This window comes from Thunnus thynnus, chromosome 24 (assembly GCF_963924715.1).
Source record: "Thunnus thynnus chromosome 24, fThuThy2.1, whole genome shotgun sequence".
In the NCBI taxonomy this organism is placed as follows: Eukaryota; Metazoa; Chordata; class Actinopteri; order Scombriformes; family Scombridae; genus Thunnus; species Thunnus thynnus.
Window position 1 is genome coordinate 2,117,697 of NC_089540.1, and position 27,169 is coordinate 2,144,865.

The 27,169-nt window shown below is 38.9% G+C and overlaps 1 protein-coding gene across 1 annotated transcript in view; it reads left to right on the top strand.

Annotated features, from left to right (window-relative positions):
• Positions 1-16,132, top strand: part of prkx (protein kinase X-linked) — a 42,893-nt gene extending 26,761 nt beyond the window's left edge. The window contains exons 5-8 of the mRNA XM_067582742.1: positions 2,107-2,202; positions 6,423-6,480; positions 11,568-11,645; positions 12,588-16,132. Coding sequence (XP_067438843.1) covers positions 2,107-2,202; positions 6,423-6,480; positions 11,568-11,645; positions 12,588-12,713 — 358 coding nt within the window. The 3' untranslated portion in view covers positions 12,714-16,132. The remainder of the gene's footprint in view (positions 1-2,106; positions 2,203-6,422; positions 6,481-11,567; positions 11,646-12,587) is intronic.
• Positions 16,133-27,169: the final 11,037 nt, after the last annotated feature.

The following is a 27,169-nucleotide window of genomic DNA, read 5'->3' on the forward strand; positions in this document are numbered from 1 at the left end:
AGAAATACACTTATGGGTTTCTTGCTGAGAGTTAGATGAAAAGATTGATACCATGATCATGCCTGCATGAGAAATATGAAACTACAGCAAACAGGTGATTAGCCTAGCTTAGCATAAAGACTGGAGGCAGGTCAAAACAGTTCAGAAACACATCTAGCAACACCTCTAAAGCTCGCTGATTAACAGGTTGTATCTCGTTTGTTTAATCAGCATCACAACTGAAGCAGGACTTCCTGGAGTCTTGTTTGTTACCAGTAGAGACTAGATTTTGGATTTCCCAAAAAGTCAAACTATTAATCCAAAATACTCTCCTTTGCCCCTGAGGACACAAACACTTTGATGCAGCACATAGTGGCTTTAATATTTCTTATATACTATAACTGAAGCATTTGGCCTGAGGGTGGCACTAGAGTAAGGCAGTGACCATTGAGAATCATCCTGTGGGGACCATGAATGATGCTGATTGATGGCAATCTGCTGGTGATACAGATATTTTACTGTGAACAAAGGGTGGATATATTAGTCGTCCTTGACTTTAGCCCATCAGAAACACAGATAAAAGTTAAGACATGAGCAAACCAGCTGCCTGTGCCTACAAGGGTTTAGTCTTCCAGTCCTAAAAGTGCAGGGGATGTGAAAGCACTTCCATGACACACAGACCCTTTGTTTCCAAAGAGCCTTCAGCTGGCTGGAACTAGAGGTGATGTCAATGCATGCAAAGTCAATAAAACCAAGTGATAAAAGTTAGATTGATGCATTGAGGTGAAGACTTTTCTGTTTTCATGGATGAAAAGTGTACAGATTATCAGATCATCGTGTCACTCAACTGCAGTGTTCAACCCTTGGTATTAAGAAGGCCTTGAACACAAATGTGATGAATTGATAGGACTACTTTACAACTACAATTATAGAGGAAACACTGTATTTCATCTCAGAAGTTTAACTGCTGGACACAAGATGTAAAGTCCATTCTCAGTGTTTGTCCACTGGAGGCTTCAAGTTTCCACGTCACACTTGTGTAAGCTGAATATTGGACCAGAATTGACTATTTGTGATGTCACAAATCATTCTCATAAGCCCTCCCCTTTTAAAATCAGATTTTCATTGAGCACAGAGAAACTTTCCACTTTGAGCAGATGAATGTGCAAACAAACTCTGCAGAGAGAAGCTCAAAGATTCAACTGTAGGAACAAGAAGAAAAACATATTTATGAGTGGAGGGGAACTTTAAACACCCGCCCCCTAACAGAGTGTAATGTAATGTTTTGATACAGTTTGTATGAGAGCTTAATATCACAGTTTAAATGTTTTTCTATGATGATAATACATCCTGAGCAAAAAGTTTCCACCTTAAAGCATCCAAACCTCTTCTGTGTTAGTTTAATGTATTCGTCACATATTGCTTCGTCTACTGCTGAACCATAAGTCGAAGTCAGAAAATAGTCGTATCATGTCGTCCTCCCCTCCTTTTTTTTTTTTTTTTTGCTACAGTGACCCAGATTCCCCAGTTATGACAGCACCAGTTTTGGAAAAAAAAACACATGAGTGGAGTCTGCGGTGCACAGCCAGCTCCCAGACGCCTCCATGCTGCTGTCTCCTGACTCTGGAGCTTTTTCTCTGAAAAAGCAAGCGGCATGTGACAAACCGGTGCGATTATGTGCCTGTCTGCGCCATGCGTAATGCGTTTAGGGGGCCGGCCCCATTATGTAATTTGTGGGTAATGACTTGTCCAGGCCAGAGCAGAGGGAAGAACAGGAGAGCTGGGTAAGCATTCAGTGAAGTGCAGCAGAAGAAGAAGGAGTGTGGGTGGTAGAAATACACACACACACACACATACACTCATAAATTCGTGAAAATAGCCCTGAACAAAGACTTCTCTGTCTACATCAGAAGCACAAGGTTATCATAGCCCCCCCACTCCGAAGTGTAACCTCTCCACATGTTCACTCACGCATTTGGCTCCGATTGATCCAGGTGTAAGCTCTTACCTGCATTACCTGTTCCTTGCATCATGCTGTTCTTGCAAAGTACAAATTGAGTTTGCACCCTGTGACAGGGGGGTAGAGTGCTGCATCAGAGGGGCCATGACATTTATTTCTCTCTACAGGTACCCTCCTTTCTTTGATGACAATCCATTCGGAATCTACCAGAAGATCCTGGCTGGAAAACTGGAATTCCCACGCCATCTGGATTTCAATGTCAAGTAAGCTCAACCGGAACACCAAGCCAGGGTCAAACAGCACATGCCAGGAATCTGTCTGTACATTCATCCTTTATTTCCCTGCATGCACCACAACTTCACTACTCGGGTCTTATTTTTGTAGTTTTGATCATCTCGCTAAGTAACGGCAAAGAAGAGCCAATCAGAGCTTCATATGCAGGGTGAGGACGGGAACATCGTCTTTCAGTGCCAGAGTAAGAATGCGTTTCAAATAAAAACGGTGACAAGTGAAGATCGGATGAAAGCAGCTGTACAGGGGCGTTGTAAGTCAGCTTACAGAAGTAACAACTCGTTAATCGAAATATGTTGCCAACATGACAGATGTTAGGTTAACTGCTCCTAGCAGCCGCTACCGCAGCTACCGTGGTGACTGAAATTGAAGTTGGTGTGGCAGATACATCAGTCTCTACTGACTGGTGAGAGGGAAAATACAGTCGAAGCAACAGTTTATCCAGATTATTTGGGGGTCAAACTGAAAGTGAGCTCACCTGATATGTTGCTAATAACTCCTCACTCTACAGGAACTCCCCCCCCCCCCCCAAGAGACAGAGCAGCGCTGGGCTGTGAGGTAATTTTGGCATAGTAGCCCCACAATGACTTCCCCACACATACACAATCATTAGAAAAGAGAGGGCTGTAAGATGATGAAAACATTTTTCATCCTGAAATGATGAGAGTCCTCTCTGTTCATGCTCTCAGAGCCAAAAAATGCTGAAGCCTAAAGAAGTTTTACTGCCTACTTTCCCAGTGAGCAACTTAGAATAGAAGGAATAAGGCACCATATTGAAACACGGTATCCAGGGCCCGTATATATCAAACATTAGGAACACTCTAAAGAGCCAACTTATAGGTAAAAAAAACTTTCTTTAAGACACATTTATCCAGCAGCAGTCATGTAGGATCTACTCTGAACCTGCTCTCTGACATTTAACTGCATTTTGAAGTCAAAAGAAGTTTTTATTCTCAAGATTTTTACTTTTATCTTTCACCTAAGTCCAAATTTATACTTTTAGCAGTTTTATAAATAGAGTCTCTTAATGTATCCATCAGTGATTAATGCTTACACTGGTCATTTTAGAATGTAGCTTCGTTTTCTCTTCCAAATCAGTTTGACTAACCTTTGCAACCTGTAAGATCATCTGACATATTTCAGAATGATGAGAAACTGTTTTGAACCCTTCACCACACTGTCAGGAATTACATTCTGGTGTAGAAATAGTCCATCTTTTATTTTTTATTTCAAATATGCTGAGTCCAAAAATGCTGGAAACAGCCAAAAAAATGTGCATGTTATTAACTTAAGAATGTAAAATACCCACAAGGTTGCTCAAACATCCCAAAAAAAAAAAAAACCCCAAAACATGGCCTCAGTGTCCTCATTTGTAGCTACAGCCCTGTTAGCATGATTCCAATCTCTAGCCACACTGGTGTTCATTATAAAGCAAAACCTGGCCAACAGGTGGACCCGTTAAGAGTAATACTCAACATGATTGTGGGAGCTATATTGGCCGTAGATGTGGTGTCTTAAGTGCTGCAGCATCCCTTTAACACAGGGTCAATGAGCTCCCTGGAGCTAAAGAGGGTCTTCAGGTGGACCTGCAGTCGCTAATGACACACCCAGCTGATTTGGACTCGTTCCCCCCGCTGCTCACACCGCCCATTAGACCAGCTGGAGGGCACAGGAATGTCCAAGATTACAGGCTCAGTGCACTCTGTGTGTGTGTGTGTGTGTGTGTGTGTGTGTGTGTGTGTGAGTGAGTATCTATACACTTACTCAATCAGTCCTGACACAGTGGCCCTGGAGAGGCCAGACACACACTGCTTCCCCTGATAATTCAGCGAACTCAGAGCTTCCTACTGTTAAGCCATCTATCTTGTGGTCAGCAGACAGAGGGATTTTTAATATTTCCACCATTTATATCACTCTTACACAGTTTCACGTCACACACTCCCATCCATCAAGAAGTGAAAGGCCTTGCAGAGGACTGCGGGCAGAGTGGCGTGTCCCCAGCAGCAGCAGCAGCAGCAGCTGCCGCCGAGCATAGACAATCAGACATGCTGGAGATGTGTCCCAGGGTGACCCCAGCCATAAAAGTGGTGTCATACAGAAGTCATAAAATTAGCTGGTAGTTAAGGGGTTGTTATGGACATGTTGACAATGTGACGACCCGACCTTTAACACTCCGCTCTGCATCTTCCTCTGCTGTCCATATACGGTGAGGAAGCTTCAGGTGTAATCCTTGTGATGTGTTTGGTTCCCAAGAGGAGCTGAGAAAAAGAGTAGCACTCAGCTTCCCCTCCACAGCTACTGTCACAGTGCTCTTGAGCAATGCACCAAACACACTACAAGTTGTACCTTTGTGTGACAGTATGAAAGCAGCTCAGAAATGAAAAATGATGTTCAACATTCAAAAGCACAAATCGATATTGCAATGAAAAGGCTCAAATTGACAGTTTAAAGCTGCATGTATTGATTTTTTTTTTTTTTTTGGCCACAGCTGAATACACAACATATCATCCCCTCAAGTTGAAGAAGCTTTTAGCAAACAGCTGCATATTTACACATCAGCAACTTTATCGTTTGTTTAGACTTTGTGTTGAATGAACGGAAGTCCGATATTTACTCTCTTGTCACTCTGGTTTGGTCTCCACCAACTCCTGAAAGAAACATCTGGCTCTTTAACTGCTGGATTTTCTTCACCAGCTGAGTTTATGTGTCTGCTGTTTGGTGCTGGGCGGGTCCACCAATTCAGCGTTGCACTTCTTGAACAAATTGGACTTCTTTGACTGGCTATAGATGTTTTTTTTTTTTTTTTTTAAAAATCAAAATTGATACAGCAGAAGCGGAGATACCATCTTTTATATTCTTCTACCCACAATGCACTGAGGCAGTTTATCAGATTTCACACAGCTCCCTCTGGAGACACAAAAGACTACTTTTTACACATGGAATACCTTGGAAACACATTGTGAGACGTTTAGAAACATGCAATAAGCTAATTCAGACGCTAACGTAGCACGCCGCAAAAACACATCCGAGTCATGAAGAACTAAACCGAAATTTCCAGGGGACATTGGGGAAGAGTTGATGATGATGCAGGTAGATGAACTGACAATGTTTAATTTAGTTTTAACATGCATGATACTGGTATTACTGGATACACTTGCAACACAGCTAGCGTTAGCCTTTTACTAACTACTAGCATGTTCTGTTGTGTTGTAACTCTGCTCTGTTTTACTCTGCCACTTGCTTTTTTTTTTCCTACCAGCTTTGTGCTTTTTGTATTTGCGTTGCATTGTTTTAATCCACATATGTGAAGTCAAGTTAGTGAATGTGTCGCTTGAGTTTTATTTATTTGCATTTTTCTCTAAATCCTGCCTGTTGTTTGTCAAAGTGGTGAGGTTGCTTTTATGTTCTTGCATTGAAGTCTCTCGGCCACCATTCATTTAATCTATTGTTGATATAAAAATACTGATTAGTGGAGCTTTAGAGGGAAAAGCAAACATCTTTAAACAAATGAAAAAGGAAAGTATATAGAGTAGGCCTTTTTGTTTTCCTCCCTCCTTTCTCTTTCCATTTTTTTTTCCAGATGAACTCTCCTCCAAGAAATCCATGAAAAGGCATAAATACAAACATTTTCCCCTGGAGCTGATTAAAATATTTCTCTGTGACATATCATTCTAAAGGCCTGTCTTTAAGCATAGGAGGGATTTAGACAAAAAAAATGAGAAATAGCTGACTTGTCAACATCCAGCCGCTGTATTTATGAGCCTGTCAGCAGCTCATCGGATGTGAGATACAGCACCTTTATCGAAAGCTCTCTGTACGTCAGCAGCTATCGCATTTCATCAGAAAGCGTACACTCTGCCATTTTAAGATCCCTGTGAATCATCCCTATTCCTCTTGCATGGATGTCTACATCACATGCACAAGTTTATAGTCTCAGAAAGTCCCCGTCTGCAAAAAAAGTGCTCACTTTTTTCAATTAAAAGATTGTCAAAAGGACACAACTCACCTAGCCAGCCCTCGTCACCTTTTACGGGCTGTCAGGCTGCCTTTGGTGAGGATGCATTTGTCATTTTGACAGTGCTGGAAGGACCTTCTGGCAGTTTTTCCTTGTGAGAAAGAGAGGCCGCTTCTCAGATACATACTGTACAACTATGGATTCACTGACTGTTTCCTCTCTCCGCCTCCCCTCCAGAGACCTCATCAAGAAATTTCTGGTCATTGACCGAGCCAGACGGCTAGGCAACATGAAGGTGAGTTGGTACAACTTCCTGTCTCCCTCAACCACATGGCGGCTCGCTATATTTCATACCTTCACCGGGTGGTTTGAAGTCAGCAGTCTGAGAACCAGGGCAGGACAAGAAAGGGCCCACAGTGTGACTAAAGCTCCACATGTTTCCAATTAGTAACAAATGAAGAGAAATTACAGAAGGGCTTGTATAGACTTTTCAAGGCTTTTCACTTCCAGCAGGATGGAGATCTGTCTGTGGCCGCTTCTATTTGTAATACGTCTGACTCGTATTCTAAATATTGTAATTCCCCAGTGAAAGCAACAGCCTTATTTCTCTCAGCAACATAAAGTCATGGAAGGTTATTCATGACTCAACCATGAGTAAGAACAAAACAAATTTTTAGCTTTGACCACTCAAAGGATTTGAGAGCAAGAAATTGGCAGATTTGGAAATGTTTGCACCCATAATCCCAAAAATGATGTGTTAGTAACTTCAAAATCTGACCTCAGGATTTCAGTGTTTTCCTCCTGCTCCAGGATTTTTCTCTTAGATCAGTTGAGAATGTGAGAACTGTATCTGGCTGTTAGGGAGGGCTGGGTAGCGTTTGAACTTGCACAGAACTCTACATTTTCAATACCTTACTTTGAAATATACATTAAGTTTCCAGTTTATTCATTATTTATCAACACACTGCACATCTTCAGCCTCCAAAATGAGCCCTAACATTGAATCAGATCAACAAAAAAAGACAGAACCTTCATGAAGGGAGGATTTTTCATGTTCACACTGACAAAATAATCTTAACTCATGGTCAAGTGATGGCAACTGAGTTAACTCCATGGCAACTTGGGCTTTCACTTTTTCAGAAAAGTAACATTGGAAGAATGATGAATAACACATAATTTGTCTGAATGAATACAAATGCAGCCTTTATCCTACACTAACAAGTTGTAGAATGAACCTTGCTCCCCTCATTGTGAATTTTTTCACCACATTTGAATGCTAGTTCTTTTAAAAGTGACAGGAAGTGGACCTTGAGTTAAGATTATTTTGTCAAAATAGTCTTAAATTGGCAAAATGATTATTTAAACCAAAAGTGATCAAAAGAATAATTTAAGAAGAGTTCAAATCTGCATTTGATTTCAGCTTTCAGTACTTGAAAGGACCACCTACTATAAAAAGTATTTAGGTTTGACACCCAGCCACACCGTTAAATGGTAAACTGCATTTATATAGCGACTTTCTAGTCTTCCGACCCACTTTACTCTGCACACATTCACCCATTCACACAGTGATGGCAGAAGCTGCCATGCAAGGTGCCAACCTGCTCATCAGGATCTAATCTAATGCACATTCACACACACACCGCTGGCACAGCCATCAGGAGCAATTTGGGGTTCAGTATCTTGCCCAAGCACACTTCGACATGTGGACTGGAGGAGCCGGGAATCGAACCGCGGATCTTCCGATTAGCGGGCGACCCGCTCCACCTCCTGAGCCACAGCCGCCAAAGGGTTAGGTAGTATATATATTATAATATTATATATTGGGGACAAATGAAAAAGCAGATGAACCAGTCATGCTTTAGTAGAACAGTTTTAATCCACTCTCTCTGTGTGCAGTGTGCAACTTTTATGTCAGTGAGCAGATGGAGCTCTTGTTTCTCAGAACATTAATTGTGAAAAGATTCTGTTCTCACTTTCTCTCAAATCTGGTTAAGATTAATGACAAGGAACCTTGATCAATGTAGATGTGAATGACTAACAATAATATAATAATAAAAAAGCAAAGTTGGCTAAACTACTTTTGAAGCCGAAACTAGTACAACCACCTAGTGTGCTTGACTCTTCAGCTGAAAAAACTCCCCTTTACCAGAAAGAAACCTCAGGCATAACCGGGCTCTAGGTGGGCGGCCATCTGCCTTGACCGGTTGGGTTGAGAGAGATCTGATGTTTTCAAATGACAGACGTTGAACAACAGCATTAAAGTCCCAGTCAAACAGAAGTTGAAGTTTCTTTAGCTTCTGTACTTTGTCATTTTTATCCGGACAATTACTTTTGTGCCTGGACTAATGAAAGATAAATTTATTTGTCAAAAGAACAAGTGCCTCAAAAAGTTCATTTCAAGCCCAGAATGAGCATTTATATGATTACATTATACTCCCTCTTAATAGTTGAGTTATTGAACATCTTTAAAGTTAGCTAGCTTAATTGACACAGCCTTTCAAAAGCAGGTAAGACTACCTTTGTCTCAAGGAGATTCTTTACATCTGGCATAAATAGCTCCAAACGGAGAATTGAATAACCAATTTAGCAATAATATGAAGCCAATTTGATCCCAATTTGACCCTGACTGTTACAGCTCCAACCGCTGCTTTGTGTGCAGTCAAGTTATTTGTCTGGAGTGAATGAATATCCTTGACACCCTCATATTGAGCTTGCCCCTTGATTACGGTAAAGGGGTTAAAAAAACATACAAATCTTCTACATTTGGCTTCTCCCAAACCTCCCTAGCAGCAACACTGCAGAATGTAAACACTGCAGAAGGTTTGAAATGAAGCAGAAAAAGCATCAAGAATCATTCCACTGTGTACCGCCTGAAGAATCTGAAAGATATTTTTATGCCTCTGCACCAGCAACACACAGCAATCTCAGGAACACCTTGAAGGAATTTCCTCAAATTTGGCTCACTGTGACCTGACAAAACACATTTTTGGCCATAACTCAAGAATTCATACACTAATTATGACAAAGTTCCACACAAATTACTAATAGGATAAAATGATGGAGTGATGACATTTTATATCCAATGGGTCAAAGGTCAACTTCACTGTGACATCATAATTTTCTGCAAAAATACTTTAATGGCCATTATTCAACACCATAACTCAGGAACAGAAGGGAGATTGTGACCATAATTCACATTTGGTCCAACACTGAATTGGTGACACTAATCTTGGTGCCACGTTGAAACTGTGGTGATTATTTAGATCTTCTGTGCTGCTGGGTTGAAGATGTGTGTGAAGCATCTACGTTTTAGAAGTTGTAGCTTCTTTGCAGCAGCATCTATATCTGAAGTATCGTCCGCTGTCATAAGTTTTATCAGAATCAGCTTCATTGGCCAAGTATGCGGACACATTCAAGGAAAATACACTGATGCCTTTTCTTAAATTCCTTCAAAGTCATCACTACAAATGTAATATGAACAGACATGGATGTAAACTGCTACTTGACTGGTTGGCAGAGGCATACAACCGCGAGGCGGTATTTCTAGTTTTCTAGTAGTATAGTAAAAAAAATCTCTTGGAAGAATTACAGAATGGAAAATAGTGTCTACATTTAACATTTCACTGGGAGTCTGCCACTTCATCACTCATCAGTGGGAGCTGTGTAGGTTCCCATTCAAACTGGAGGGTTGGAGCGTTTCAATTAACATTAGTGAAAAGAGCGGGAGACTGAGAGCTGCTCTCAACAAAACAAACACTTCTCTAAGCCTAGTGATTAACTCCACACAATCCCAGACAAGATGATATTGATTTGTGGTTGCCAATATTCCTCTGCAGAGCAGTTGCATCACTCACAGTGATGCTGTTGTGCAGGCACACGCATTCTGTCCCAATGTACGGAGTCTGGAGAGTGCCATTAGAATAATGATAGATTATAACAATATTTCATTATAACCAGTTAATACATTCTAAATGAGCCGTTGTAAATCATTAACTGGACTAGATATCGGCACTGATCTCCAGATTAGATTTGATCTTGATCAAGAAAGTCCCCATTTGATATATTTCAAAGATTACACCATACAAAATATTAAATGAAGTAATGCAAATTAAGTGCAAATTATAGGATTAATTATTTAACTGTTGTAAAATTGCATTGATTTAATAAAGAAGTCAGTCAACAATAACTAAAAAACTAGTCTAGAAATCAATAGCAATAAATAAAAAACTACCAATTAAAACTACAAAATACAGTAGAGGTAATTACTGAATGTAAATCCATTGAATGGCTGTTGTAGAAAAAAATACCATGACTATCATAAAAATTGTGCGATTTTATAAATATCTTAAATACCATAACTTATAAGTCTGCTCTCTTATTCTTTTTCTCCCACTCTTTGTGTTGATAAAACATCAGCCTGACATCTGCAGACAGCTAGCTAGCTCGCTACAGGAACAGAATGTTCACCTCTCCTAACCACAGACAGTATCTGAGTCCTCAAATCAATTGAATTTAATTTTATTACATAAAGATAAAGTCTAACCCACAGAGCAGCAGCAGGAGCTCTGATTGGCCAGCTGTTATTTGTTGGCTGGAGCGTATGAGTCCAGCCAATAAGAGCCCCTATGCTTCTCTGTGGGTTGGACCGGATTTAAATGTTCACTGGTCCATTTTCAATTCATTGTCTAGAGAGACTAAGGAAATAGTTTGTTTTATTTTGTAATTTTTATTTTTAACTTTGATCCATCATTTAATGTGATTTCATTCATCAAAATATAATAGCTTTTAAACATTTAGACTGCATGAGTTAATTAATTAATTTTGGCACACTCTAGACTCCGTACAAACATGCCTTTTCTTGTTACATGTACCTGATATTTAAACCAAAGAAGGAAAGAGTGGTTATTGTTATTTATGTGGTTTTATTTGAAGTGAAGTTACTGGAAGATGATATTATGTTTAAAAACTGCCCTCATGTTTATTATCGTTATGGTGGGAAAGCTGAAACTGTTTTTAAAGTGAAACCATCTTGGAATATGAATCTCCACTGAAAGGCAGACTAGAGGGAGTCTGTCTAACAGCCTCTTTTAGGCAGCTTCACTGCAGCTTTTACTGTCTGTTGAATAAAATCCTCCCACACCAGACATCAAAATAACACTTTCTGCTGTCATTACAATTAATCTTTATTTTGGCAACAAACACCGACCAGCTGTTATATGTAGTTTTTTACTGTACTGCTTGATGGATGTGACAGGCCAGAAATCAAAATGAAAGCAATATTATTTTATACAGAGGATGTGTGATGATTCCAGCGAGAAAGAAAACTGCTCAGTGATAAAGTGTGTGTGTTGTACAGTATACAGCCGTGCTTTTCTGTTTCAGAACGGAGCAGACGACGTGAAAAAGCAACGATGGTTCAAGACAATTGACTGGGATGCGGTTCCTCTGAGGAAACTGAAGGTGAGGGCTGTTTGACGAACAATATTTTATCTCAACTGCTTCTTTTACTGTTTGTCTTCACAGCACGTTACATTTTAAGTAGCTGATGATTGAAACTCCATTTTCAATATCTTTTAACATCTTTTGAACTGACAGACTAGGAGCTTGGCAGTTTCTATCTTGGATCTCTTCTTTATCATTTCTCAGAATGCAGTATTTCTGACTGCGCTGTGAGAGTGCTAAAATATCAGCTTATAACCTCGTGCATCCTGCGTTCATTCCAACTGATAATCGGTCTCGTGCGTCCTCGGATATTAACTTTTTGGGTGCTTTCCCTCACTTGTGTCTCTGCCGCATGTCTCAGCTTCTCCCAGCAGGGAAGCGAGTTAGACATGTCAGGAAGAGACGTGAGGATGGCAACATCAATTAAAGGGGAATTATTCATTAAACAGAGTATCGGTTGTCCTGTGACGTGTAGAAATCATGAACTAATAGTTTAAAACACCTGATGACGATTATAGATCTCTGACAGCAGCTAGGATGTATAAAAACTGTATACTATAATAATTATTATATAATACATAATATAAAATAAGTATGTAGTATGGAATTGGGGCACACTTGAATTAAAAAAAGAAGAGTATGGGTCAAAATCCCAAATCACTGGATCCTACATTTCCCATAATGCAACTCAATGGTATCTTTGGTTAGACACCTACGTTTAAACTGAGAATACCCTGATGACATCACTATGACATCATCAGGGTTATTTCCTCAGACTTGACAAAGCGGAATGCTCCTTTAATATTAGAAAGGTTTGCAAAACTGATCCATAAAGATTACATTCTGTTCTTTTCTGACTCTGTTGTGCTTATTTGTGAAATCCAGAACATTGCCCTCCAAATCATATCTATATGTTGACCATTAGCCAGCCTTTGAACTTGTCTTGTCTTGTCTCCACAGCCTCCTATAGTTCCTAAAGTCTCTCATGAGGGCGACACCTCCAACTTCGATGTTTATCCAGAGGACGACTGGAAGAAAGATCCTCCTGTGCCTCAGAAGGACTTGGAGATCTTCAAGAACTTCTGACCACTCAGCCTGGCTTATTTATTAAGAGAATATCCTGAAATTGACAGAACCTATTGTAAAGTGACACTACTGTTCCAGGTACCCATCATAGAGAAAAACACGTATTTATCAAAGCAGGGATGTTTAGTTTAGTGCTAAGAACAGCCCCACCCCCCTCCCCCCTTCCCCCCTTTCAAAGACAAACTCCAAATGATTGATGCTGTGACGTGTGTCATACCACAAAGATGATTTGCTTTTTATATTTTTATTTATCTGACTAAAGTTTTGCTGTTTTAATTTTTTTATCACTGCTTTTTCTCTGAGCCTGGTCATATGCAAAAAAAAAGAAAAAAAAAGAAAAAAAAAATCTGGTTCCTTTGAAACCAAAAGACTGTTACTTTCTAGGTTTGAAAAAGAAAATAATCAGGTCTTTTTTTATATTGTCATGTTTTATATTTTATCTCTTTTTAAAATGTTCATGTAGTCATATTTAAATGTGACTTCAGACTTCTGACTGGTGCTGTAACTGTCAAAGGTCATTAACATGGGGGTATTTAGACTTATTACACTGTAAGTACAATGAGTCAGCCACTTTATTTTCAAATTTACGACCAGTAGCACTTGTAAAAAGGTGCCTTACATCACAGTTTGATGGGCATGATGTCTCGCAAAGTATATAAAATTCACTTGAAACCGTGCTTTTTTCAGCCGTCGGCGCAGCGCTCCGTGCTAATGGAAGTGGAATAATGGGACTCTCAGCGCGTGTGAGGTGTTGGTAGAGAACACGCCGCTGAATGTGCCGTCATGTCTCCTACTGTACAGTTTTCTTCTTCCAGCTCTGTTATTTCCTGTCTCAACAGGTTTATTCACAGCCAAAGTACTTTGTTATTATCATACAGTCACATCTGGTCGACAAATGACTTTCCCATGACACCCTTCACTCACATCACTCATCATCATCTTTGTCATGCTTTTGAAGCCCTGTGAGGTGAAAGGTGCTGGGATGTGAGTCGACCTGGTCAGTATTCAATTTTATCACATAATCAAGGTATAAATATATCAATCAGCAGATATTTCCAGATAATAATGGCCTTCAAAATAAATGATCGCTAACACTAAAAGTAATGATGTGATTTTTGTGCCTCAGCTTTCAATACTGAGCTTCTAGAAAACTAAAAGAATCTCTGTCAGGTGTTCAGACTGACAACAGCACTGTGTTAAATGTGTCAGGTACTGGTGACGCCGTGTCTACACAGCAGACAAAATCAAATAACGTGAAACGTAACGTTATCTGAAAGCCTTTTATTTTCCAATTTATGTCATACATTTTTCTTTATTGTAACTGTGGTTTTGAGTTAAAACAGATGTGCGCTCAGAGGCCAGCACACCAGTCACTGTAAATGGAAGAAAATACTTGAAGTATGTAAAGACATTTCTGCGTCATGGGTTCAGGTACAGCTGTACATCTGTAGAGCTGAGAGCTGAAAGGCCTGCTGTAAGGATGTCAGGTGATGGAATGCAGTGCAGAAAGGTCAGTGTGAGTGCTAGATTACTCAAAACTACTGTTTATTATAAGGTAGGTTTTATGTTTCTAACTCTTCTAGGGCAGCAACTAACGAGTATTTTCATTATCAGTTCATCTCTACGTTATTTTCTCGATTAATCAATTAGTTGTTTGGTCCAGAAAGTGGTGAAAAATGTGAATAAGTGTTTCCCAAAGCCTGAGATTACATCCTCAAATGTCTTGCTTTGCCCACAATCCAAAGATATTCAGTTTACAGCAGTAGAGGAGTAAAGAAACCAGAAAATATTCACATTTAAGAAGCTGAAATTAAAAACAACTCAAAACAATTATCAAAATAGCTGGCGATTAATTTAATAGTTGATAACTAATCGACTAATCATTGCAGCTCTAAGCTCTTCATCATGTTTTACAAATGATTGTGTATGTGGACGTACAGAGCTCTCACAAGTATGATGTTAAACTTAAAGGAGCTCATTAAAGGCTTGAATTTGGTAAAGCTGGCCTGCAGGTAACTGCTTTGTACAACGTCACATCGCATGTGAGTTTAATCTTCTGCCTCTTGACATGTGAAAGTTTGAAACTATTCACAATAAAGATCTTCACTTAGCCGACGCAGTGCTGATGTCAGTCTGAACAAACCCAGCGAACAGTTTTAAGACACTTTTAACATCTGCAAGTTTCTCATTGTTTTCAACCTGCAAATGGTTTTGATACATAGCTGACAACACAAGCTTGTGTAAACACTTGAAACGTGTGTTTTCTCTCAACAACCCAGAAATCTAGACTAAATATTCAGCAGGCACCTGACTTCCTCATCACTCCATGTCTTCCCTCGTTCACTCACTCTCATCTGCTGCCGCCACACTCACCATCATCTCAATATCTCACATATTAACCGCTATCCTTCTTTAAAAAACTACATAAACACATACATACATCGACTAAAGGATCCATGAAGTTGGTTATTAAAGGCTTGTGACTCAGCGGGACATCTTGAAAAGTAAACTTGGAGCAAATGTAAACTTTAGATACATGTGTCGTTCTGGTGCCATTAGGAGGATTTAGTGGTATGATATGATGCTTTGTCTATACAGCCCTTAAACTATATACCAAATGACAATAAATGTTAAGTGCAGTAGTGTGTGGTGTGGGCAGCAGTAAATGAATTTTCCTAAATGACCTGTAACATATCTTTGTCATTTCTGTACTACAAGTTCTTGTACTTATATCCACTAATACTAACATATCTAAAATCATATCTATCTGAGCTATAACACTAATTTCTGGCGGCTTCAGTCCAAACATATTTATTCTATTGTCATAGTTTTCAAAAGTGCATACAAGTCAGTTTAAAAAAGGTCACTACAGTTTGAATTTCACAGTTATTATTCACATCAGTATCCCCCCCCCTCTCTCTCTCTCTACAGTGAACACACAGTATCATATACAGTACGGGCATGTACAGGACATTAGTATGTATCACCACATTCAGTAGCAGCTGTGTAGACGTAGCTTTTATAAAGTAGAAAAGAGTCATCAATACTGTGTAATCAAGCACCATGTTGTATGTAAAGCTTTTTATGCTGAATAGAGGAACCTGGTTTGCTCTCCATGTGGTGCTCCTTCATGTGGCGCAGTTTTTGTGCAATGCATGTATTGTCTGTAACTTCCAACCCCCCCAGCCTCATCATGTCTGACCCAGCAATATGTTTTATAGCTCAACCTTTGCCTTTAAAATGTTTGTTTTGGAGCAATCATACACCATTTTCTACCCAGTACATTACAATGCCTTTTAATATCCCTTTATACCTTTATTTATGGAACTTTAAGCAATGGCACATGTTTGTATAAAGACTAAAGTGTCTTTGGAAATGTTTGGAAGTAACAAGAAGGAAACATGCTCTTTTTTCTCTTCTTCTCTTGTCCTGCCTGGTCCTTTTCCTGTCTCCTCACTCACTCGCTCTCCATCCTGCAGTCTCTCCGCAGCAGCTGCTGCTGCTGCTGAGAGACGCTTTGAAGGTCAGACGCCGGCCTGTGTAGTCAAGCAAAGCTTTTATGTTTACAAAATGGAAATATGACATTTGAGGAAATGAACTCTTCATTTCGACGATGTTAAAAGCTTCTGTAGTTCAGAGTTTCATGACAAAATGTACTGATTCTCTCCGCCCACAGCTGTGTGTGGAGCTGTGACAGAGAAGAGCATCAGTATAATCACTGTAAGGGGAAAATAAACTGTTCTTGTTCTGATAAAATGCTGTTCTGTACAGACAGGGAGGAGTGGTAGAAAGTATTATACTTAAGTAAAATTTTGAGGTACTTGTACTTTACTTGAGTATTTCCATGTGATGCTACTTTATACTTGCACTCCACTACATTTCAGAGGGAAATATTGTACTTTCTACTCCACTACATTTATCTGACAGCTTTAGTTACTTTTCAATATGAAGATTTGACACAATGGATAATATAACAAGCTTTTAAAATACAACACATTGTTAAAGATGAAACCAGTGGTTTCCAACCTTTTTGGCTTTTGACGTCTTACAAGAAGCAGTGTGTAGTCGGGGTCACATTTCACATGTCTATGAGTTGTTAACAGCTCCACCAAATAGTGATTTTTCCCTCTAAACTTCTCACATGATTTCATTTCAATAAATGTTCAAATGATCCAATATTTCAGCAAAAATCAAAGATTAGAGAAAAAGTCCAAAAACTGAAAACAGATTTTTGTATCAGAACTTTGTTTCTTCTTTCCTCTCCCATTAATCATCTCACCACCCCTCAGATTTATCTGCTGACCCTTTGGAGGTGCCCAACCCCTAGGTTGGGAACCACTGGACTAAACTAGCTAACTGTATATAAAGTAGTGTAAACTAGCTCCACCTCCAGCAGCTACAACAGTAACATGCTGCTCTAACACTGATGCTTCACTATTAATAATCTAATGATGTCATATATAATAATATATCAGTCAGAGGGACCAAACCACTACTTTTACTGCAATACTTTAAAGTAGTAATATTATTAGTAGTTTTATATTGATGTATTGGATCTGAGTACTTCTTCCACCACTGACAGGAAGTGACAGAATGTACAGAATGCCTCTTCTCTCTTTGATTTGCTTTGATATCTAGCTGACTGTTCTGGCAGTAGAGAAACCATTACATACTATATTTTTTCATCTGAACAGAGAAATATAACATGACAACACTGTGAGAAAATGGAAAAAAAAAACATCACATCAAAATTCAGTTCACTTCAAATATCATCTATCAAATCTGCGAACTGAAGTACACATGAACATTTTTCACACATAAAAATACAAATATGACAATATTAGAAATAGCTGAAACACACTATTTATCTTACCAAAAAGGCACTTTATATTAAAAAATGTCAAAAGTCTTATCAGTGAATATATTATGTAAACCGACCATTTCTTGTGCTGTTGCTGTTCACAAGTCTAATGGCTTCTGGAATAAAATCAAACATTCCTCTTTTTGTTTTACATAGAGGCCCATTCCTGATGGTGAAAGCTTAAAGTAGTCATAGAGGAAATCATGTGTAGGGTTGTTTATCTTATTTGCTGTATAGAGCACTTGTTCAGTATTAAAGGACCAGTGTGTAGGATTTAGTGCCATCTAGTGGTGAGGTTGCAGATTGCAACCAACTGAATACCCCTCCCCTCACCCTCCCCTTCCAAGGAGAACCTACAGTGGCCAAGAAAAAAGCAAAAGGCCCTCTCTAGAGCCAGTGTTTGGCTTGTCCATTCTGGGTTACTGTAGAAACATGGCAGTGCAACATGGCGGGCTCCTTGGAAGAGGACCCACTCCCTATGTATATAAAGGGCTCATTCTAATGTAACGAAAACACAATGATTCTTATTTTCAGGTGATTAAACCCTAATTAAAACATACTTATGAATATTATATTCCATTTCTGCCAAATCCATTCCGCTAGATGCCACTAAATTCTGCACACTGGACCTTTTAAAAGGTCTGTAGAGCTGAGGGGAACTGCAGAAGTTTTGATAATGTTCTATGGGTTTGTCACAACAAGCACTTTTTTTGTTAATCCTTTTTTGATTTAAGAAAATATGAGGATCTTTAATTTTGTATATTTTTAAGTAATTTAAGTATCAGATAAGTCTGTTAATGTTGAGAAAAAAGTGTTGCAACGAGAGACTCATGAAATGTGTTGCAATGAATTTCCCAAAGTTTGTTAGGGAGTGTCTAGATTGTCTAAACCTCCGGAAGGTCACTGTCTTTCTTCTCTATGACTAAGGAGACACTTCATTACTGAATAAGTCGCCCAGGAATGATTTTGACCACAGAAGTAATCTACATGTGGGCGATGGGGAAATTCTGAGTAATCTTGAATTGTTCATATCCTCTGAGACATCGCAACCATTGTACCATCTGCAGTTGACCTCCAGCGCGCTGCAGTTCCTGTAACTACCATGCAGGGTGGTGTGACATTGCCCTTTTTCTGCTTTGTGTTTTCAGTCTTTATCTCAATGCTCAGATGGTTGATATCAAGCACACTTTTTGATAATGAGGCTTTGTTACAGTAGTGAGGTGTTGGTGGTTTACCACCTCATGAGGAATTGCTTACCTAGCATTTCTCAGCTATAACCATGTGTTTTTCAATAGAGGTGTAATTGGCAGTGATGGTCTCCTCTATTACTGCATCTTTTTACATCTAATCACAGTTAAATTCAGTGTTCCACTATGGATTATGTTAACCCTTATGCCTCACTTTTAAAAAACTTTCACTGATGTTAACGGACAAAAATGTCCGCATCAAAAAACTGCTATAAAAATATTACATTTTATTATTATTTTCCACTTTCACGAGTTAAATCTTTTAACCAACATCAGTCCTGAACATAACTACCAAATATTCATTCATTCATTTTCAGAATTTTAACCCTTTAAATGCCAGTTTGTTTGCTTAATGTTTTTTATGAGAGAAACACAAAAAAATTTCCGTATACTACATGCTAGGTGGATTTTTTTTTTTTTTTTTTTGGATTGTCACAGTCTTGGATATGTCAGTGATTATCAACAACATTGATTTTGAGGCATTTTTATTTTTTGTGCAGTGTCACATTAAAAAAAAAAAAAATCACACTGAGGACAAACGCATTTCCTTCCTCAAACTGCCGTAAATATTAAAACTATTATTTTCCACTTTCACTGAGTTAAACTTTTTAACCAACTTCAGTCTTGATTATCACTAACAAATCTTCATTTTCAGAATTTTAACCCCTTAAATGCCATTTTTTTAGGGAGAGAGACATACGCACGCACACACATACACACACTAATTTCTCAATACATACACACACCACTCTCTGATGTCCATATAGACACACACATCATTTTAGTTGCTACATTGGCCCTACTGTGTTCCATAATACAGCAACAATGCCCCTAGTGGAAACCAGGGGCAAGATAGCAAGTAGTTGCTCTGTAGAGCAAACATGAGAAAATTGCTCAGTCTGGTGGAAAATAGTAAAAACTACATTTTTGAAGCCAGGGCTCTAGATTAAAAGCCTGATATAATAGAATGCATGATTTTATGCTGTAATGGCCGTGGGATCAATAACTACAATTTTAATGGGTTTGAATGGGGACATTTTTGTCCTTAAGGAGCTGAGTGTCATTATTTTGATTACACAATTTATTAGAGATGCATTATGGGAAATGAGGTTGAACTTCCAAAATTGGACAAAAAAATCTACACCTTTATCAAATTTTACGCCGTATGGATTAATACAGCCAAAATTATCACAAAATCACAAATTAAAAAGCCAGAAAATGTCCCTAGAGGGAGGCATAAGGGTTAAGTTCTTTGAACTTTAATTTCCTCTCTATAACTGAGAAACTGGTGTTAATGTGCTGAATACTGAGTTTCATGGAGGGTTATTATGTTTACAGTGGAAAAGTGAGTCATGTTTTGTCTGGAGTCCTGCTAGTCTCGCTCTAAGTGATGACAATCAGGACTGTAGAGCCGCACAGCTCTAATAGTCAGCTAATGAATGCCTTATGAAGTGCTTTCAAGGTGAATTTGGCAGAGAGACAGCAGAGACTGTGGGAGTGCAGGGCAAGACTTCCCAGAAGGCCTCACTGACAGGAAATGCTCACGATCAAGAGGTATGAAAAAGTCCCAGCATGTAGTATCAGCTGCATAAAAACCTGCATACACCAAATCTGTAGCATGTAATGTGATGAAGTTAATACAGCATAAATCTTATTCATGCAAACCTTTCATATTTTCAGCGCTAAACTCTTCTAAACTCTAAAAATCTTTTCTTGGGAAAAAACCTGAAATCAAGAAGATGAAAGATGATTATTCATCATGACGAATATCAGCCATGTCTGCTTTTGTTTTAGTCAGAGCCACATTTCCAGCTATGGCAATAACAATGACCTAACCTGGATAACAACAAAAGCTGACATGATATTTACTGATAAATTACCTCACTCATGCTAGTTTCAAGTTTCTGCAAGTTTATTTTCAAATAAACTTGCAACGCATGATTCAACATAGAAGGGCCAACTCCTCAGGTCAAGACTCAGCAGTGTATCTACACCCGAAAGATAAGGGACACTTTTTCGAGGATAAAAACGCACATATTTTGGATAGGTAGGACAGACTGTTTGAAAGAGGAGTTAAGGAGGCTATCTACGTCAAAGCAGAGAAACCATCCCTCAACAGAGGAGCAGGTCTACAACACTATTTATCCCCCATCTACAATGCTGTTCTTTCATCCCTTCCCAGGAAACTTAACAACCATTTACATTTGGCCTTGTGACAACTCCAATGACTGTCGTCTACACTTGGCCTCACCAGTCAATTACAACTGAAGATGAGAGGCAAAAAGTCTTTAACTATCTACAACCAAGTCCAGTTGCCCTTGATTTAACCCCCCTTGGATGAATCTAAATTGAATCTGAATCGACTTTATTGGCCAAGTATGTTAACAAGGAATTTGTGGTAAAACAGATGCAATTTGTAACTTGTAAATTGGCTGCAACTTGTGAAAACACAGGTATGGTCCTCAAAATGACCTAACCTTTGCTCAACAGTGGCCTCAAGTGGTCATTACAGAATAATGTCACATTGAATTAACCTTGCTTATTAATTAAGCTATGAAATCAGTAGCTTTAAAGCTGCATTAATCAATATTTTTATATTATCAATGGATCAAATGACTACAAGTAATGTGACTGTCACTCATCGTGATGAATCAACAGAGAATTATCATTGTCTTTGCAGTTCCGCTCAGCTCTTGGGAGCTTTTTTTTTGCCTCTTTTAACTGATTGTTTTGGTTTTAGCAGGTGAAATGGGCAGCTATTTGTTAACATGTTGAAATAAAAAACTTCACAAGATTATCATATGTTAAATATCGTGTCATTAGCTTGTTCTGCTGCCCCTAACTGTCCAAAACAAAAAAATTAATGCAGCTTTAACGACACCAATTGTTTCCTACGAAAACCTGAAAGTTCACAAAGGATATGCCTGCAAGCTATCCGGGAAGGCAACAATTTTATCACTACATTTATTATATATATCATTATATTCACTGCCATCAGAACATCCCATGTCTAACTTAAACTCCTGAAGCTTCATATAAACTTCTGCTGAATGTGAGGATGCATTTTAAAACATTTTCTCCCCCATAACTTGCATTAATATTGCTTTAAGAAGGGGTCTCTTTGTTGTCAGTATGAACAGGAAGAACAATTACAGCAAACAAAAACTCAATTCAACTCAACTTAGTTCAACACATGGGCATGTGAGTATTTTTTTAAGACAGACTTGAAAAATGTGAACCTATCCTTTAAAGGACCAGTGCGTAGGATTAGAGGCATCTAGTGGTGAAGTTGCAGATTGCAACCAACTGAATACCCCTCCTCCTCCCCTTCCAAGTATGTAGGAGAAGCTACGGTGGCCACGAAACTTGTGAAAAATATGAGAGGCCCTCTTCAGAGCCAATGTTTGGTTTGTCTGTTCTGGGCTACTGTAGAAACATGGTGGTGCAACATGGCGGGCTCCATGGAAGGGGACCCACTCCCTATATAGATATAAAGGGCTCATTCTGAGGTAATGAAAACACAAGGGGATTATACACTAATTAAAACAAACTTATGAATATTATATTCCATTTCTGCCAAGTCCATTCCACTAGATGCCACTCAATTCTACACACCGCAACTTTAAAACTCAAAATGTGACATTACACTAAGCCTGTGTTTTAGGCTCGTGTACCACTCTCTCACATATTACCCCCCCCCAACCAAATCAACTACAGCCTAAAACAGCAACAACATAATAATTAAAGTCCATTTGGATTTTCTACAACAGCAATCTCTATTACAGATGAGGTCCTGTCAAACAAAATGAACTCCTGCTGAACCCTGCGTGTAAATGGGAGCTGCGATGGTGCAGACATAATTAGTGCTCTTGCAGTGAGGCCACAGGCCAGAGACAAATAGAGGCGACGCCACGGGCAACTGTTCCTTGGCTCAGTGACTCGCTCTGGCCAGCGATGTCACTCACTTAATGGGGCCAGTAAACTCAATTTGAAACGTTCTCTTCTGAATAAGACACTTTCAGTTTCTCTTAGTTTTATTCTTGTGGACCACATTTCATGTCTGGACTTTAAATTTAAACCTCTGCTTGTATATGACTGATGTTGGATTTCTAAGGTTAATGTAGACTTTGAGGTGTTGCAAACAAATTCTTTACATCTGAGTTTCTTACCTTTTTTTCAGGATCCCGCACAGACCCAGTTCTACAGTTTTACCGGCCCTGGTTGATTGCTGTGCACAAAAATAACTGGACCGCTAATATATAGAAGATTTTATCAATGTTGCACACGCTTTACATATAACATCACAGTTTGTACTTACATCAATTATGTTTCTTTCAGGGACCTCATTGAAATTGTGGAATATTTGCAACCTCTAGCATGTTGCTGTTTTGGCAGGTTAGACACGCAGTAAGTTAGCTAAGTTAGTTAAAATTAGCTTTAAAGCTAACTCTGGTGCAGTACATCAAATGTTAACATTTACGTTTAAAACTGTACATTGTCCCAATAAATACAATACTTACTTACTTTCTTACACCAACTTTTCTGTGAACCAGTGCAGATATTCAACTTGGCCAACTGGGCAAACGCCCAAGAACCTCAAGCCCCAAGCCCTTATAATAGAATAATGAATAATGTGGCTTAGATTAGCTCACAACTACTAATTTGTCTAATCCACTGATTTTTACAATACAAACTGACCACTCAGACATTTTTTTAATTGAGGCGTGTGAAGAATGAACTCAAATAAGAAATATAAATAAGAAGAACCAAGAGAGCATCCCTGCTCTGCTATGAAAATGCAATGGTTTTATGAATATATTGACATTAAAACTGATTTAGCAAGTGTAGACAGTAGAAAAGTTAGAGTTAGAAAAGTTAATGTAAAATATTCAAAAAGCTAAACCTGACAAATCTGGTATGGGTGAAAAACACCAGAATTTCAAAAATAGTTTTATGGGATTGACCAGTACTCAGCTGAGCACCACGAGTCTGATGAACCCACCACTGGGACCTATAAGAGGTTAAGACAGAGTCACAGAAACAATAAAGATTTAGAAAATTAAATTTGTTTCAATTCAGTTTTATTTATATAACGCCAAATCACAACAAAAGTCATCTCAGGGCACTTTTCACATAGGTAGTAGGTCTAGACTGTACTCTTTAATCCTTTAATACTTTGAAAAGCTGCTATATAGGTTTCACTAACCCTTCAAGTCTGTGTTAAATTGTGTCCATTGGATTCAGTGGTAAAACAGTAAGCAAAGGCACCTGGTCTTTGTGTACAAAAGAGTAAAAAGCTTTAATTTTTCTGTGGCATCACTGGCTGCCTCTGAAACAGCATTTCAACCATGAAGGAACAATGAAAGCCAGACTAATGGAACTATTGATGACTTAGAGCTCTTTAAAGACAGTAAGTAAGTAAAGTTTATTTATTATAGTACCTTTCATAGAGCAAAGTCACAAAGTGCTTCACAATAGTAAAATTACAAAAAATAACATAAAAAGCAGTAAAGAAAGAAAACAAACAATGAAATAAATGCAACAGAAAGACATTAAGACACACAAAATTACAAACACTAGACTGCACAGGTGAGGGCTATATATGTGAGAATAAGAACCTTAAAATGAATCCTAAACTTGATGGGCAGCCAATGTAAAGATGGTAAGATGGATGTGATGTGAGTCGTCCTGCTGGACCTTGTCAACAGCCTTGCAGCAGTGTTCTAGACCATTTGTAGATGGTCCGGGAATGACATGCTGAGGCAGGTGAAAAGGGAATTGCAGTAGTCCAGCCGGGATGATGTAAAAACATGAATAATCATCTCTAGCTCAGGTTGTGATACAACAGACCTGAGTTTGGCAATGTTTCTTAAATGAAGGAAACATGTACAGGTTAATGATTTGATGTATTGATTGAAGCACATAGCCCGATCAAACATTACAGAGATTTCTAAGATTAGACTGTACAGCTGAAGAAAGGGGCCCAATACATTGAGCAACCTTGGAAGCTATGCCATCTGAAGCAATGATAAGGACCTCAGTCTTATCTGCGTTTAGTTGTTAGAAGTTGTCAGCCATCCAGTCCTTTATCGCTGTTAGACAATTGTGCAAAACAGATAGTTTATCAGTCTTATCAGGCTTAAAAGAGACATACAGCTGAATATCATCAGTGTAACAGTGATAAGAGATAACGTTAAATTTGCTAATAACCTGGCTGAAGGGAAGCATATACACAGCAAATAGTATAGGACCCAAGACAGAACCCTGGGGCACACCACAGGAAAGAGCAGCAGTTTCAGACATGTAGGGACCAAGCAGCACAGAAAAACTCCTATCTGAGAGATAAGAGGTGAACCAGTCCAGGGTGCTCCTAGAGACACCCACCCAATGCTTAAGCATTTCTATTAGGATGCTGTTATCTACAGTATCAATAGCTGCACTTAGATCCAGCAGAATGAAAACAGAGCATTCACCCACATCAGAAGACATCATTAAATCATTTTAGTTTCTGAGAAGAGCTGTTTCAGTGGAATGCTTCTGACGGAAACCAGATTGGAATTTATCTAAAATGTGTGCAGTCAAGACAGCAGCGGGGTGTTTGGCAACAACTTTCTCTAAAACTTTTGAGCTAGAAGGCAGCTTAGATATAGGCCTGTTGTTCTTGGGAAGGGATGGGTCAAGGTTAGTTTTTTTTAGAGGAGGCTGAACAACTGCATGTTTAAAAAAGACTGGGACACAACTGATTGCAGGGAGCTATTTATAATAGAGAGCAGGCAAGGACCAATAGATCCAAGTACATTTTTAAGCATGGATGTTGTTAAAATATCTGCAGGGCTGGAGGAAGATTTCATACTGCGCACCAGATCAATAAGGTCTTGCAGGGAATTAGGAGAGAAGCAGTCCAAAACTGAAGGCCAAGTTGGATAGGCAGAAAAGGGAGTAGAGGAGGGGATTATGCAAGACCTGACATCTCTAATCTTATCCACAAAGAAAGAAAGGAAGTTGCCGCTACCTTATTTTAAAAAAAAACAGGCACATCAGGAGGAGCAGGAGTGACAATGTTGCTGATGGTGTCAAACAGGACTTGTGGTTTGTGTTTACTGGAGGAAATTACAGGTTCACAAAAAGGCAAAAAGTCTGTCCTAAAACAACAGTCAGGCACCTAAATAAGTGTTGAAACATGTTTTTCTTGCCATAATCATTCCTTCTGTTCATACTGGCCATTAGAGGATCCCTTCATAACGCACTTACAATGTAAGCGATGGACTTCAGACATCTTTCAACGTTACAGTTTTTTATTGCCAAAATCCCTCTTTTTGTCACTATTCTTCCGCCACAGCTCAACAGGGAAACACTGTCCAAGGAAACACAAAAACTGTAAATGTGGCAGATATCTACTTCATATGACTAACTCTGCTGAAGCCTCATATAAGCTTCAGATCAACTTTTTTAAATATATTTTTACTCAAAATGATATGGATTGTATCCCCAGGGATCTTCCAATGATCAGTATGAACAGGAGGAAAGATTACTGTGAGCAAAACTATTTTCAATGTTCATTTGGGCACCTGACCTGTTTTACTTGAAAAATTGTGAACCTATCCTTTAAGGGTCTTTGTGGTTCCTCCACTTAGACATCTGATAAAGCATACTGATCGGCTCTGTTTATTGAAGAGGAAAACAACATCTAACATCTACTTGAAGATGATATAGAGTACACACTGTGAATCATCCAAGCAAGGTCTTTTTAGTGTTATTGGCCCTGTGAAGCCCCACCCGGGGCAAACAACAGGGTGCACTTGTTTACATGCCCTGTGATATCACTCTAATAACAAGCCTGCACTGTCTTGCAGCACTCAGGTCATGTTAGCAGCGGTCATCTGGGATTCCTGTCATCAGTACAGGTTGTGAATGCACCACACCCCTGCTGGGAAAGAGGTGACACCTCAACACCACCACCCACCCCCACCCAAGGTACCACCCACCCATCTCAGGACTAATGGATGCTCACCTTTGTATCTGCCCTGCTGAGGTACAGTCTGGAATTTACAACCAGGCAAAAAAATGTTTTCCTCTAGGAAACAGGATTAGGTATGTGTGAAAAGAATAGTTCTGAGATTACTCCAAAAGTCAGTAATTTAAATCAAAATAGTTTTTTTTCCTATTAAATTTCTGACTTTTGTCATAAGTTTTTTCTTATGCTCTAATCTATTACAATTTGTTGCTTCAATTATAGCCTACAATTTCCCCACAGACATCAGTGAAATGTCATTCTATCTTATATATATACAGTACATTGTATGTATGTAAAATATACATTGCCTGTTTTTTTAAAGCACCGGACAATA